The 15,794-nt window shown below is 41.1% G+C and overlaps 1 protein-coding gene across 4 annotated transcripts; it reads left to right on the top strand.

Moving 5' to 3' along the window:
• The first annotated feature begins 6,864 nt into the window (after positions 1-6,864).
• ppm1g (protein phosphatase, Mg2+/Mn2+ dependent, 1G) lies at positions 6,865-15,370 on the top strand. 4 transcript variants are annotated; one of them, XM_020590032.1, is made up of 14 exons: positions 6,865-7,040; positions 7,323-7,459; positions 8,611-8,680; positions 8,980-9,065; positions 9,167-9,296; positions 9,433-9,544; positions 9,876-10,078; positions 10,350-10,522; positions 10,615-10,743; positions 11,449-11,551; positions 13,023-13,154; positions 13,337-13,466; positions 14,203-14,302; positions 14,528-15,370. In XM_020590032.1, exons 2-14 carry the CDS (start codon positions 7,349-7,351, stop codon positions 14,726-14,728), a joined length of 1,680 nt encoding a protein of 559 aa, XP_020445688.1. In that variant the 5' UTR covers positions 6,865-7,040; positions 7,323-7,348; the 3' UTR covers positions 14,729-15,370. The 4 variants fall into 4 exon arrangements, with proteins under 4 accessions (XP_020445688.1, XP_020445684.1, XP_020445687.1 ...); XM_020590028.1 differs by having other exon boundaries at positions 10,347-10,522; XM_020590031.1 differs by lacking the exon at positions 6,865-7,040 and adding an exon at positions 7,048-7,136 and having other exon boundaries at positions 10,347-10,522.
• Positions 15,371-15,794: the final 424 nt, after the last annotated feature.

The raw sequence follows: 15,794 nt of genomic DNA, 5'->3' as shown, positions 1-15,794 counted from the left end.
TCTAGTCACTTATTTGTTTCAGTCATTCTTTTTCATTAAAAATGGATTTGCAGTTGCAACATTACCTGTTTCTATCTTGGCCAATGGTGTTTGCCTTGATAGTTTTTGTCATGATAGTAAAACTAAATAGGCCTATTTGGTTGGATAAAACAGTCCTGACAAGATCTCAGCAGTGGGACTACTGGTGTGTAGAGGCTTCCACACATTATGAAAATAGATTTTGGGGGCAAAGTTGTAGGTTTATTCAAAACAAACCCAGCCTATATTAACTGTGTGGATGCTGAGGCAGCAGTGCACAAGCTGCATTAATATGTTCAGGCTGGTGCCTTCACATGTACTAAATTAACCAATTTCTTACTGTGGAGGACACAAAATTGACACAAAGAAATCATTTATGAAAGCTTACCACCTGCCAGTCATAAACTCTGTTTTTTGTCCAACAGAAGAGATTCATACTAAAAAGTCCAAATGTTGACTTGTAAAATATGTTTTCCAAACACAGCTGTGACACTGAGTACCGAGTAATCTGTTGTATCTGAACCTGTCTATAAAAACATCACAACAAAATGTCTCTAGCTCATGTCCATGGCCTCTGCAGGGCCCAGGCCCCAGGCCCCATCCCTCCCCTCCGTTCTGACCATCATTCCTGTCATTTATGGTCTGTGGCTCACGAGGTAGGGCAGTTGTCTCCTGACCACCAAGTTGGTGGTTCGACTCCTGGTCTCCCTGCATGCCTAAGTGTCCCTGAGCAAGACACTGAACCCTGAATTGCTCCCGGTGGCTTGATTAGCACCGTTGTGTGGCAGCTGTCATCATCGGTGGGTGAATGGTGTATCATCTCTGTAAAGCGCTTTGGCCAGTGTAACACACTGTGGAAATGTGCTATATAAATACAGTCTATTTACCATTTTATTTGCTGTGTGCCTTGTTTGCATGGATGCCACGCAGCAGCTCTAAGCTCAAGTCCACGGGGCATTGTGAAAGATCAGACAGGTCCAAGTGGCCCTTCTTAGGAAGCCCCAACCACCTGAGCTCTGTGTAGCACATATGCAGTTTTTGATGTCAGGGGATCTTTCACACAAACTTGATTTCAGACAGCAGGAGGTAAAAGCAGGTTGATTTATAGCTGAAATGGTCAGAAAGTAGCAGAGGTTAAAATTAAATAAGGAGCAAAAAAAAACTCTGCTATGATAAAATCTGCGATACTAGATTTGAACTGCATTTGCTGCCAGCACTGAACTTGGCTTTTTCAAACATTACCTGTAAGTACACCCTCCTCCTCGGTGCCCCATTCAAATGAATGGGAAAATTCCACTTCAGCATAATTCAGCTTCAGCTATCAAAATATTCAGCTTTTCAAGGACATTCGTGCTTCTCTTCAGAAGTTTTGCTAAACTTCATACTTTTAAAATATTTAGCTTTATTTTGAAAATCTCGCCCCATTCAAATGAATGGGAAAATTCCACTTCAGCATAATTCAGCTTCAGCTATCAAAATATTCAGCTTTTCAAGGACATTCGTGCTTCTCTTCAGAAGTTTTGCTAAACTTCATACTTTTAAAATATTTAGCTTTATTTTGAAAATCTCGCCCCATTCAAATGAATGGGAAAATTCCACTTCAGCATAATTCAGCTTCAGCTATCAAAATATTCAGCTTTTCAAGGACATTCGTGCTTCTCTTCAGAAGTTTTGCTAAACTTCATACTTTTAAAATATTTAGCTTTATTTTGAAAATCTCGCCCCATTCAAATGAATGGGAAAATGCTACTTCAGCATACATTCAGCTCGCAAAACCATTCAGGTGTCAAAATGTTCAGCATTTTCAGGGCGATCTTTCAGCACTCGGCATCCATACGCATTTTCTTCCGAAAATGCATTTATCTAGTTTCTGTTTCCTTTTTCCATTTTCATTTGTATTTAATTACATAAAGCTCTTACATTACTTACATAAAACCCATTAAGAATGTTTCAGCAATTACTGATGTTTCTCAGATCTGTAATTTGGCTCCTCTTTTGACTGATTGTTGCAGCCTAAAGCTTTTGCATAAAGTTGTTTTTTACATTGTGAATCTTATGCCTGACAACAGTCCATTACAGATACATGGCACTTTGAATTAAGTCTGTACTGAAAGTGTGCAAAAGTAAACTTTTTTATTTTGTATTATTTTTAAAAAAAGAAAGTAAAAGATAAAAAATAAAAACAAAACTGAGATTTAGGCCATGCAGTTTGTGTCAGCACCACAGTGGTGGATAAAACTTATTGACAAAATAATCATACAGTGGTTAGCGAAGTCAACACCCGACATTTAGTGAAATTTGTTGAAAGATGAAGCACTAGTACAGGAAGGGAGAGACAAAACAAAGAGATCAGAGAGGATGGAAAATAAAAAAGAAATGCAAGATCAGAAGAGAGACAAGGGAAGAAGAAAGGAGGTCAAAGGAAGCGACAGTGGGCGGAGAAGAAAAATGGGAAGAGGGACACATGAGATAAGAAAGAAAGACAGGAAAGGAATTTTCCTTCAATTATCAGTGTTTCCAACCTTCTTATCCCACTACTGATGGACTACAAATGAAGATAATACACACAGAGTAGAAACAGAAGATGTCACTGTCAGCTGTTGTATTGCTGGCAGGATGTACTAGCATGTCAGCTCTAGACACATCCTCTGTGTGTGTGTGTGTGTGTAGATTTTGTGTTTTAGTGTGTGTCCCTTTGCAAGTGATATAGGGTTAAATGGTTATGTTGAGGGTCATGAGATGTGTGTTTACCTGGTGCCATTGTCCAAGTAAGGACCAGTCCTAGTTTTAGTGAGGGTGAGATGCAAGATATTTCGGCTGAGCCTTATCTTTAAAGGCCGTTGGAGGGTTAAATTTTTGGTTTTAGGGGGTTAAATGCAGAATCACAGTAGGATGTTTAAGGTGCTGATGACCATGAAGTGCACTGTCCTAGTATGTGTCCAGTTGTGGACTTTTGTTGCATGCCCTTCATCCACTTCTTCCCTGTCGTCGCTCTACTGTTGGCTATCTAATAAAGACATAAAATGACACCCTCTAAAAGAATTTTGAATTAGGATTTGATTAGTTTAAGCTTTGGTTTAGGCATATACAGTACTTATGATGGTTTGGAAATCTGTTATGTCAGTGAAGATCCTGCCAAGTACTGTCACGATCGGTGAGTAAAGCTGCTGATAATGTTGAGGGTGAACTCAATTATAAGGCCAGACGGGGATAAGCAGAACACTGTCTCTTTAATAAGAGCACTGTTCACAAAGAACTGTACACAATGCAGAAGTTTGATTAAACATGTATCACACTCAGGTTGATAATTCCAGTCCAGGGTCAGAGCCAGCAAACTCACACATCCGAGGTATCCACAAGAAGCTCGGTCAGTAAGGGAAGTCCATAAGTCGAAGCACAGAATACAATCAGAATCAGAAGGGTTAGGAAGTAATCGGTAGTCACAAGGCAATCCAGGGTCAGACCTGGAATAACAGGCACAAGAAGGTCTGAACATGAGTAAGAACAATCTGGCAGCTTCCTGGGGGGAGGAAGCTGCCTATAAAGGGGCATCAGCAGGTGTAAACAATTGTCACTGATTAGGGTAAAGAGTCTGTAGCTGAGGTGAGACTGTAACAGGAAGTGGTGTCAGAATAAAAACACGATACCGGAAGCAGAGGAAACAGAACCATGACAAGTACAGAAATACAAATATGTGTTATGTACAGTAAGTTTGGGGATAAGACTTGACCACATATCATAATGAAGAAGGAGGATTTTATTAATCTTATCACTAATAATCCCATATTACGCAGTTACTGTTGAAAATAATCAGCTCAAATCAATTTAAGTTAAATTTTAATGCAGCACAACATCTCTAGACACCATAACCTGGCATGCCCAGGTCCCCAACCTCACCTGTGACCTGCCTACATTGCTCCAGACCCTGGTTCCTATCCCTGCAGGAGCAGGGCCCGCAATGTGGTGGCTTCATGGGATGGGGGAAAGCACAGCCACCAGATGTTTGCCTGCAAGCTCCCCTCCCAGGAGGGACTCCAGGAGAAGGCCTTCCACTGGAGCTTTTCCAGGCATGTCCAACTGGTAAAAGGGCCTGGCGTAGACCCAGAATATACTGAAGGAACTATATATCTCATCTAGTCTGGGAATACCTCAAGGTCCACCGGAAAGAGCTGGAAAACATTTCTGGGGAGAGTGACATGCAGACTGTCCTACTAAACTGCCACAACCAGACCCTAGATTGCTAAAGGATGGATGGGAGCCCAAGATCACAAATTTGCATCACAAGGCCTTAACATCTGTACCCGCTCTGTCCTTAAACCTTCAAATGGGCATTAAGAAAAACTCCCCTAAAAGCTCTTTAACTGAAGAAAATGGAAGAAACCTCAGGAAGAGCAACAGAGAAGAGATCTCTTCCAGGCTGGACAGATTTCCAGTAGATGACATGTGTAGAATAGAGCACATAGTAGATTTAGAGGAAGTGAAGCAGCTTCCAAATACTGCCAAAGAGAAGACATTGTGGGGGCGACTGTGGTTCAGTGGGTAGAGCAGTTGTCTCCCAATCGAAGGGGGTGGAGGTTCGAATTACGGTGCCTGCAGTCCACATATCAAACTGTCCTTGGACAAGACACTGAACCCCAAGTTGCCCCCGATGGTTCGAGTCATTAGTGTGAGTTGGCGCCACAGATGGCTGCCTTGGTTCTGTACCGGAAACAAATTCCTTGTGTGTGTAACATACTTGGCCAAATAAAGGTGATTATCCTTATCCAGATATTAACAGTATTAGTAACATTAATAATATTAGCAATGCAGACTAGAGCTGTGCGTCTTATAGTAAACTATTTTACTGTTGCTAAATTGCTGGAGTGTGTGTGTTGGGACATTGCTGAACTCTGCAAAGTGAGGGCAACAAGCCCAGCGTGATTTTAAAAGGAGAACACTGAAAAGGATGTGCATGTCTTCATGAATGCTTCCAGTGTCCAACTACGTACAACCTGTTATTGTGGTCTAGCTTTCTATATAAGTGTTTTGACTAGAGGAAGCACATTTTCACACACACACACACACACACTTTGTCTGTTCTATAGGTACAATTGCAGGTCTAGCTGGACTCCTGCGGTTCTCTTCCGCAGTCATCGGTCAAGTTTACGAGCCTGCAGACAGAAGCTGCTCCCCCAACACACACATCTGAATGAAGTCACCACTGAACTCACAGTAGTAGCTTTTTAGAAACCTTTTTTATAGTTAATGCCTTGAAAAACCTGCCTGCAAAAAGCTTGTTACAGTGGTCTTAGTATCTGAGAAACAGTCAGACATGCTTAGCAGAAAGTCATTAATATATAAATCGACATACTATACAGAAACAACTGATGTTCAATAGCTGAACAACAGAAAACATTCTGCTTTTTAAAGACAGGGTGCAAATGTGTGTATGATGAGTATGTGTGTCTGTGATTACATTTTTATATCCCAAGGACAGTGTGTGTTTCCTCTCCTGCTTTCTATTGCTCCTGCAGTAACACAGATCCTCAAGGAGCAGAGCAACCAGGACTGTAGAGCAGCAGCCAATGGCAGGGCAGGACAGAGAGGCCCCGAGGGTGAGAGGAACTAAAGTATGTCCTCCTTTGCTGTCTCCATCGACACTGTGGCACTGTAAGCATAACCAGTGATGGATTATTGAATGGCACTACCAGGCACAGGCTGGGGCCCCCAGGAGTCAGGCATAAGTGACCACAAAGAGACCCAAAACCACCACAAAGTGGCAAAATTGCCATAAATGGTCACAAAAATGACCATAAGAATAAACAAAACCTTAGTCTTTTTCAGTCTGGAGGTCTGCCTATGCACAGGGGCCTATTTTGTCATAATTCATTGATAAGTATAACCAACCCACATAGGTGAATTAAAAGGTTAGTTTGTCCTGGCATACTAAAGGTGTATGAGTCAGTGGCTGGTTGGGATGAAACCCTCCTGACTCTTTGTCCTTCAGGACACTGGGTTGTAATACACTATGATACATTAAACCTATAGCATAACAGCTCCAAATGACTCTGCTGCCATCCACAGGATTATCTGTGCACATAAGCAGTCAAACAAAAGATGTCAACAGTGAAATATGCTGTCAACTCCTGGATGGTTTCTCATAAAATGTGGTACAAACATAAATGAACTACCAGAATTAATCTCTTAGGTGAACCTTTAACAGTCAACCACTTTGGTCCAGACTGAAATATCTCTCTGGATGAATTGAAGTTTTGTCCAGACATTCATGGTTCCCGATGAATAAATTACTTTGGTGGTTTCCTGACTCTTACCATGTGCTTGTCTTATTATAAGGTTAACAAATTCAATATAATTTTCAAATTAAATGCCAAATAGTTCAATATATGGGAGTGACAAGGCGAATTTGGACTTGGGGATATGGATTTATCAAATCTTTTTTTTTTTCAGTTGGTCAGGTAATTTTCCGGGGTTTTCCAGTATATTTTGCTATGCAAACATTCATAAAAATGTAGTATTGTGTCTTCTTCATTTTTACATAAGGTCACACCTGTTAATGATATTGGCAAATCTAGAGATATAATAGTAGGTGGAATATATAGTGTAGACTATTAGACTGTTCTTAATTTTGTTGGAAAAACAAATTTGTACTGAAGAAAGCCATCATTTTTTCCCACTGAATATTAGAGAAATACAAACGTGCTCTTCGATAAATTTAGCATGTATATGGATAATTTTGTATGACATGTTTATCTTTTCGTTTTTGACATGTAATATGGATTTCAGTTACTCAGGGTTCGTTGATTTAAAAAAAAGTGTCACTGTGACGTAGGACGTACGTCTCAGACACGCCCCCTTGTCCTAACGAAAGGGACATGTGCGCATGCTCACTTCCTTCACGGTTCCTGCTTCTCTTCGGTCTGTCTGTGTTGATAGCGGCTTTTGCTTCCACACGTGTAATCAGTCCTATGTGAATCTCGCTGTTTGGGACCCGTTTATTAGTTCGTCCTACTCCGTCAGAATAGGTAAATTAACAGGCAGTGAGTGAGTGTTTGATCTTGCTGCAACTGCGCAGCCGCTGGCATGGCGGGGACAGAGGTTACGACTGGAAGTTTAGCCGGGTTTGTTCCTGCTAGCATGGTGATGTTAGCTAGCTGATTCGTTTACTTTTTTGTTGTGGTGTTGCTAACGTTAGCTAGCTAACAAGTAAGCAACCGTAACTATCCAAGCTGCAGTTGAAGTGTGACATGCGGTCGTTTATTTCTGTGCAGTTAAAATGTGGTGTTTCTGTGTCGTCTTCTCTCCAGGTGTAAAGTCATAGCAACCGACAACCATGGGGGCATATCTGTCGCAACCTAACACGACTAAAACCTCCTCCGATGGCGGCAACAGCAACATGAGCTACGGTTTCTCTGCCATGCAGGGTTGGCGTGTCTCCATGGAGGTGAGGCGGAAAATGAACGACTGGATGAAAGACAGCCATGCTGCCTCCGTTTCCTGGACGCGACCACGTGAAAATATATCTTGACTAGTACATGGTGGGATTAAAGGGATGTGAGACTAGTCTCTGGATAGGTTTGTTTGTGTGGGGCTGGTTGGTGTCTTTTCAGTCTCCTAAATAAGATTTTCCCCGAGTATCAGCTGCAGTGATGAGTGCAATCCATAAACCGTCCTCGAGGTGTTATTTAGCATGCTGAGTTGCATTATAATCACTCTGGCAGTATTCAAGCGCATTTAAATGTTAGACTTGTCTAACAGTGAACATAAAGCACTTAAGTGCAGCAGACCGCATTTGAAGTTCTGGTGCCTTTGCTTTATTTTGTGAATTCACTTTTGATATGCAAATTAGACACATTGTGCATCATGTATTAATCTGAATTAGGTTTGTTGGCCGTGCATGTTAAACACACAAGTAATTTGATCGCAGTACAGTGACTCAGTATGCTTTTGTAAGGCAGCAAGAAAATATATGCATTTAAACAGGAAAATATGTACAATCAATTTAGAAATAAAACGGGAAAATGACAAACAATATATTTATCTGTACATATACAATATATACACATTGTGTCAGAAAAGCTATCAAGTAGATATGTACAATGGTTTATTTACAGATTGCACTGGTGTAGTTTGCTGTATTTTGTTATACAGAAAAACATGGATTCACAGTTTATGAGAGTGATGGCACTGAAGAAACTGGTGTCTGGTTGTTTTGGCATACAGTGTTCTGTTTGTGTCCAAGATGTGAGTGGTCTGCAGAAATCTTGAAATGAGCCAACTGGCTATAATAGACCTGCTCTCAACAGAGTAAAATTGGGAAATATTGATTATTAAGCGCATACAAGTAATTTTGTAACAAGACCTGTAAACTTTAACAGCAATAATAACACAAGGCTCATCGCCACATAAAGGGCAGGCAACATTTTGCTTTGACATGATCAAAAATTTTACGCAATGATGAGCAAAGATGATGTTCTCTCTTTTTATTTGTCACCTTATTCCTTCTGACTTTCCTGTGTGAGTTTACGGTTGGTTTTTAACAGAAGAGGATGTTGTCTGCATTTTAAAATGAATTTTTGTTTTGCTGTTTCACAGGATGCCCACAATTGTATCCCAGAGTTTGATGATGAGACAGCCATGTTTGCTGTATTTGATGGACATGGAGGTAACACATGCACAACCCAAAAGCTGTTGTGTTTTCATATTAATTTGCTATATTGTGCAATATATTTATTTGTTAAATGCTTATACTGTTATGAGCTTTAGCCAAATCCTTCGTTGATTATAACATTGACAGTTTATCACCGCAAACAGCAGACAGGCATTCCTTTTGGGTCTTCATCACAACACACTGATTTTTGTGAAGTGTTGCCCCTGTTATTGTTTGTCTTACACACCTCTCTGAGTACTATGTGTACACAGACCTATCCTGAGAGTTTAAAAAAACTTGGTGTTCCAATTTAGGTGAAGAGGTGGCTCTCTACTGTTCAAAGTACCTTCCTGACATCATCAAGGAGCAGAAGACCTACCAAGATGGAAAGCTGCAAAAGGTAATACATTGAAATCATTCTCTGAACCGACTGGCATCTCATCAGTATTTAAGTCCAGTATTACAGCATGTTGTTTGACTTCTGTTGTGTGTTGTTTCCAGGCTCTGGAGGATGCCTTCTTGGCCATTGACAGCAGAATGACCACAGAGGAAGTCATCAAGGAGCTGGTTCAGATCGCTGGACGGCCCACTGAGGAGCCGCCTGCTGAAAAAGTGGCAGACGAGGACGATTGTGAGTTCACAATTAATAACATTTATACTGAAATGTATTTGTGCACACTGCTGGTGGATAAAAAAAAAAACATGATGCATTATCTTAATGACAATGACAACCTCTGAGCAAGTCCATGTTTCTGGCCTCCTTTCAGTGGACACAGAGGAGGCAGCTTTGCTCCACGAGGAGGCCACCATGACTATAGAGGAGCTGCTGGTACGCTACGGCCAGAACCGCAACGCTGTCAAACATGTTGCTGCCATCAGGTAGTTAAACAAAGATCTTGTTCTTACAGGGGTTAAGAGTTTGTGGCTTTTAAAGAGTACTTTAAGACTTGAACAGCCAATAAATGGGCACTTCCTTGAAACATTACTCTATCCAGAATAGTGCATTTGGGTTGGTTACCTCAAGTCCAACCCATAAAGTCATTACAAACTTTTTCAGCACGAATTCAGTGAAAATAGGATGTGTTGACCTTAATCAGAACATCTGAAGACTTCTTCTGGGGACAGATCTCATGTATTTATTACACCAGGTACCTCTGTTTGTAAGACTCATAGTGGACCACTCCTTATTTCCTCTTTGTTTTATCCTTAGTGCTGCTGCACAGAAGGCATCCTGCTTGCAACCTGAGGCCTTGGGTGACAACGAGGGGGGTGAGGAAGGACAGAAGAAGGAGGGTTTGAATGGAGAGGTGGAGGAGGAGAGCAATGGGAAGGTGAAGGAAGGCGAAGGGGCAGCGTGTAGCTCTAAGCTGCGAGCCTGTCGAAGAACAGGTGGCAGTGAAGGCAGCAGTGCAGGTGCGGAACTGGGATTCAGGAGTCTTCAACGAGTACATTTTTGTTTACAAAAAAATGACATTGGAAAAACTTGTCAGGCAAACTGTCATTTTATGTGCCTTTCAGATACTGAGAATATGCATGGGAATATTTGTACAGTTTCATATAAAACATAGTGTTTAGAAGTGGCTTCAAGTGTATGAAAATCAAAATCTGAGCACTCATTAACAGTCTTCTCCTTTACTTCACTTGTCCAACATCTCATGTTGCCCTCGGTTCTACACAACAGCAGCTGACTCTGGAGAGTCCAATGGAGAAGAAAAGTCTGGAAAAGCAGAAGGAGATGCTGGTCCGTCCTGCTCCTCTTTGTCCTCCAAGGCTGCAGGAGATGCCAAGTCCAGGTTCTTTGAAGACAGTGAGGAGTCTGAGGATGGAGAGGAGGAGGAGGAGGGTAGTGATGAGGAGGTGAGAGCAGGAGACAGGATAGATTTCTGTTTAGTCGGGTGAGCTCATTCAGTTTGAGAAGCATTGTAATAACAGTTGTGTTTTTTTATTAGGATGGCAGTGAAGAGGAAGAAGGTGACAGCAGTGAGTTGGATGATGAGGATACGGAAGAGGGAGAGGAAGACTCTGAGGATGAAGATGAGGAGGAAATGTGTCTACCTGGAATGGATGGCAAGGAAGAGGTGTGTACAAAGGGATGTTACACTAAGCTACAAACTCCTACGTGTGGTACAGACAGCATATCATCTGTTTTTAGGGATACAGGCTCCTTTGATGCCTCAACCTTTTTAACGTCTGGTTCAAAGCTGAACTGTGGAGTAAAGGTCTTGAGGATGGAGCATAATAATAGATTAATGTAACTGTTAAGAGTGGCCATGCCAACCTGTGAGTGAGGACAACAGTGCAGTGTTTCTGGAGTACTGAAAAATAACTTTGTTATCAGAACTGTTAATTTGTTGTCTCAGCTCTGTGGATATCACTTATCACTTTCTATGTGATGTACAACTTTATTTATAAATTGTTTAACGCGTTGTAAAAATAGTCAAAAAGTGTTGTTATGCTATTGCTCATTTCCTGTTTCTAAAGACCAGAATCCTGAGAAGTGAGAGAGTTGTTTGTTTTAGCCATTTTAAAGAGCACAGCTGTAATTTCAAACTATGAAGTTAACTAAAAGCCTGCAGTAAGTTGGATGACAACATAGCCAGTCAAATTTAATGACTTGTGCAGATGAAAGAGGTTATTTGGCTGCTTTAATATTTTTTCTATTGAAAAAAAAAGTCTGAAAGCTTTTAAGTCATTGGTCCACTTGTTTCTTGCATAGAGGGGTGTCCCAAATATGTCTGTGTAAAACATGGAGTTTTAACATTGTTATATTTGTGCGTTTGCAGCCTGGCTCAGACAGCGGCACCACAGCTGTAGTAGCTCTGATCCGAGGGAAGCAGCTGATTGTGGCCAATGCTGGAGACTCGCGCTGTGTGGTGTCTGAACGCGGTGAGTCAAAGCCATTAAGGTACTTGGCCCATCAAGATCAGCAGACTGCTGATATCTTATCATCAAGTTTCTTTTTCCTGCCTGTTTAATTCTGCAGTATTTTGTTCTGCTGGTATCTCTGTGTATTCAGCCGTGACTTGCTCAGATGTCGTCGTCAGTACATTGTTTCACATACGAAAACACAGAGACAAAATAAAATGTCTTTGTTTGCACATTTATGGAGTTCATTGCACAAATTAAGACAATTTGCATAAAGGTAGAACAGCGTGAAAGTTTATTTATTATCTACAAAGAGTGAACACAGCATCACTTTGGGAAGCTTACTGTATATTTTTTGTGGGCAAGGCTGCATCCTAAATCTATACTGCATACTATTTCTATACAGTACACAGTACATCACGTTGTTATAGTGAGTGTCACTGCCAGTTAAACTTCGCAAAGATATAGCAAATTTATTTCTTGAAATGTTGTACTTCTTTTGTTTTCCATTGTCTTTATAGGACTGTTTCACCACTATCCATAATGCTTTTTTGTTTTTGTATTCAGCAGAGTAGGTCTTCAATATTCTTAGTGCGTTGCATTGTGAGAAAATAGTGTACATCAACAGTCTTCAAATTATGACCATGCACTACCTTCTGTCTGTACTCAATATACTTTACTGTGTAACTTTTGTAGTGTGAACACAGCATATCTTTGGGACAACAGAGTGTATTTTATTGTTGTTTTTTTACTAATAACACAAAAAAGGCTATACAGTCTAAGTGTTTGGACAGTTACACATTTTTTGTTCTTCAGGCTCTATGCATCAGCACACTCTCGATTTGAAATAAAATAATGGAACTGCCAAGTCTCAACTTTACATTCAAGCTGCTATACCTATTTCATTTTCAGTTTCGTGATACTTGCGAAAGAAACCACTCTTTTGTGCTCTTTGCCCCGCCGTATGCCTGGTTGAGACGAATTGTACAAAAGGCAGCCTCCAGTCTGAAGCTAGAATTAGCTGACTAACAAGTAAATTTGTCAGTCCAGTAGATTGCGCTGCTTACTGCTGATGTGACACAAAACACTAATGTTACACAGAGCTCGAGTTACTCCCAACGTAAAATCATATTAATTCCATACAAAGGTCAAATCGTGACTATGCTAGGTCGCTAATGTTGCCAAAACAAAAATGTTAGCTTTAGATGCTAACACTTTCAGAATGGAGAACAACACATCTGAATCAAATCTGATTCATTTGGTTACATTTATTGCTCTCCATGTCTAAAAGCCAAACTGATGTTAAACCTGGTGTTTGCTCTTTCTTTGTCCCACGGTCTGTGCGAAAGAACGCCACCCCTTTGCTCTTACTGAACAACAATTGATGAAAGTGTTTGTCTTTTGAATGGTCACCACAGAAATGCGTGGTGAATTAAAGGCTTTGTAGTAATCTTGAATGAAACGGAAGCACTTGCTCTCTATGTCACTGTAGGCAAAGCTGTCGATATGTCGTATGACCACAAGCCAGAGGACGAGGTGGAACTCGCTCGCATCAAAAACGCTGGAGGGAAAGTGACAATGGACGGACGGGTCAACGGTGGACTCAACCTTTCTCGAGCTATTGGTACAGCTGAGTCTGTGTGTGACTTTTAGACTGTTCTTTTGAGGAGTGCCAGAATTAAGCTCATTAGCAGATCTTAGTACACACATTTTCTGTCTCGAATCCAAGTGTCATTTGCACATTCTCTTCTTCTGAGATTGGCCCATCTGAGAGCAGAATAACAAGCTGTTAATGTGTACTCTCAGGTGACCACTTCTACAAAAGGAACAAAGCTCTGCCCCCAGAGGACCAGATGATTTCTGCAATGCCAGATGTCAAAGTTCTGACGCTTAATGAGGACCACGACTTCATGGTGATTGCCTGTGATGGCATCTGGTAAGTAACAGAGGAGGAAAGCAGTGTGTATTCATTAGGAGTCATAAGCTCTTCTTCACACTTGTTAACAGCTTTCAGCAAGCTGTACGCAAAGCTAAAACTATTAATGTTCAGTTTTTGTTCATTATGCTTCAGAAAGGTGTTGATTCAACTGTGTGATCATTTTGGAGGCTGTAGCTTGTGCTGCTGTTGAACTGTACTGCATTATACAACTGTAACAGTGAGGCTTAGCTAAATAAGCAGTTCTATGTATAGTGCAGTACAGTTCAACAGCAGCACAAACTACAGCCTCATTATCATACTGTTACCTAATAAACTGGCAGTTGAGTGTGAATCAGTCTACAAAGCTAGCTGTTACATAGCAGCACGTTTTTGTCTGTGTGCAGGTTTTTGTTGTTGTTTTTTTTTATAAAACTGGTCTTTTATAGTATATTAAAATGTGGGATAGGAATTTTCACATGTAACATAAAACCAACAGCTTGATCAAAATCAAAGTGCCCCTGTTCTATAGTGCAGGAGAGAAGTTAATTTATCTGAACTTACTCCTTATTTCCACCTCCAAAAACACTTTCAGTGTGTTTTACCATTTAGCTTTAAAACTGTTGCAGCATTAACAGGCTGATAATTGTGCCAACATCTTGAGCTTATGATGCTATTAGGCATGAGGCAACTAGGTTAATTTGACTAGCAGCTGACGGTTTGCTTCGTGTGTGTGTGTGTGTGTGTGTGTGTGTAGGAATGTGTTGAGCAGTCAGGAGGTGGTGGACTTCATCGGTGAGAGGATCAAACCAGATGAGAGTGGTAAAGCCAGAACCCTCTCGTCCATAGTGGAAGAGGTGCAAGAGAGTTTCTGTTACACTCTGAATACTTCTGCAGTTTTCCTCAGTGCCTTAAATGTATTGATTCAGGCTCAAGTAGAATGAACACAAAAGCAGCTTATAAGAAGACTTGCATTTTATTTTAAACAACTGTGAAGTCGTTATGCATTAGCCCTAGTTGTCTCCCTAGCACCTTTTTCAGTTTGCATCCTTAAAGTGAAATTCCATGTGTCCTCCTGACAGCTGTTGGACCACTGTTTAGCCCCCAACACATCTGGAGATGGGACAGGCTGTGATAACATGACCTGCATCATTGTCACCTTCCGGCCACACCTGTCCCCCGCCCAGTCAGACAACACAAAGAAGAGGAAGCACCCAGAGGAGGCAGAAGGAAGCGAGCCAGAGGAGAACGGAAGCGACTGCAAAAAGACTAAAAGTGACTAAATGAAGAGAGCAGCCACCCTAGGGAAAGCAGCTGGTCCCGGGCCACCGCAGACACACCAGCGACACATTCTGTTCAAAATCAAATCCTGACCTCACAGCATCAGTTCACCCTAAGACAGAAATTACAAATGCTATATGTATGCTCAAAGATCAGCTGAACTGAGATCATCGGTATAGTTTCTGTCATTTGTTTTAGGCGCGTTCTCACTTTTTGTTTGGTCTCGTTGGAAAGAAGCTGCACACACTAACTTCTTGAAATTCAGAAGAGACACCACTCACTGGTATTCTAAATGCCACATCATTATCCATATATTTACCTAGAAGGAAGACACAGGATGAATCGCCTCACCATCTCTGCACTCGATTACTGTTAAAATAATTTTCCACCCTGCAGTTTTTGTTTTAGTTGAAGGTAGCTCACATAGTGACAGCATCTGAGTGCTGTTCATGTTCTTCAGTGGGGCATGCACTTTCACTGCAGTTTTGCAGTGTAAAATGTGCATGTTACTTCTCAGACATGCAACTGCACAATGCTCTCTGTGTGGTGCCCAAATTACAAGGCAGTCATTTTATCTCAAAGTGCCATAAACACCGTGAATTTCTCTTCATAGGCACAGATTGATCCTCAGATTAGCAGAACCCAGAGAACAGGCTTGAAATAGCTGCAGCTAGATTAGCATGTTATAAAGATAACGGTGGGTAAGCTTAGGGATTCAGAGGATATTCTTGTCCTTTGCAGGCCAAATTAAAGATGCAGAGAGACTGAGCGTGGGAATTTAGTGTTGCACTGAATGTGTTGGTGCCCTGTTCCCTCTCTGATGTTTATCTCACCCTGTTTATGGGTAGGTTGTGTGAGTCAGTTTGGCTCTACTCTGCAAAGAGAGGAACTGAAGGATGTAGGGGTACTTGTCCAGCTGCTCTACTTTGCCATTATTTCCCTATTAGTGCCCATTTAAACAAGAGGATCTGTTTTATTTTTATTTTTTTCCCAGTCTTGCTGGTGATAACAATCCAACACATCACCATCATCCCAACTTTTTTTTTCCATTCTTGCTTTGTGTCTTTT

The sequence above is a fragment of the Monopterus albus genome, unplaced genomic scaffold, assembly GCF_001952655.1.
Source record: "Monopterus albus unplaced genomic scaffold, M_albus_1.0 scaffold10.1, whole genome shotgun sequence".
NCBI lineage: Eukaryota > Metazoa > Chordata > Actinopteri > Synbranchiformes > Synbranchidae > Monopterus > Monopterus albus.
This window is presented reverse-complemented; position numbering and strand designations above follow the sequence as displayed.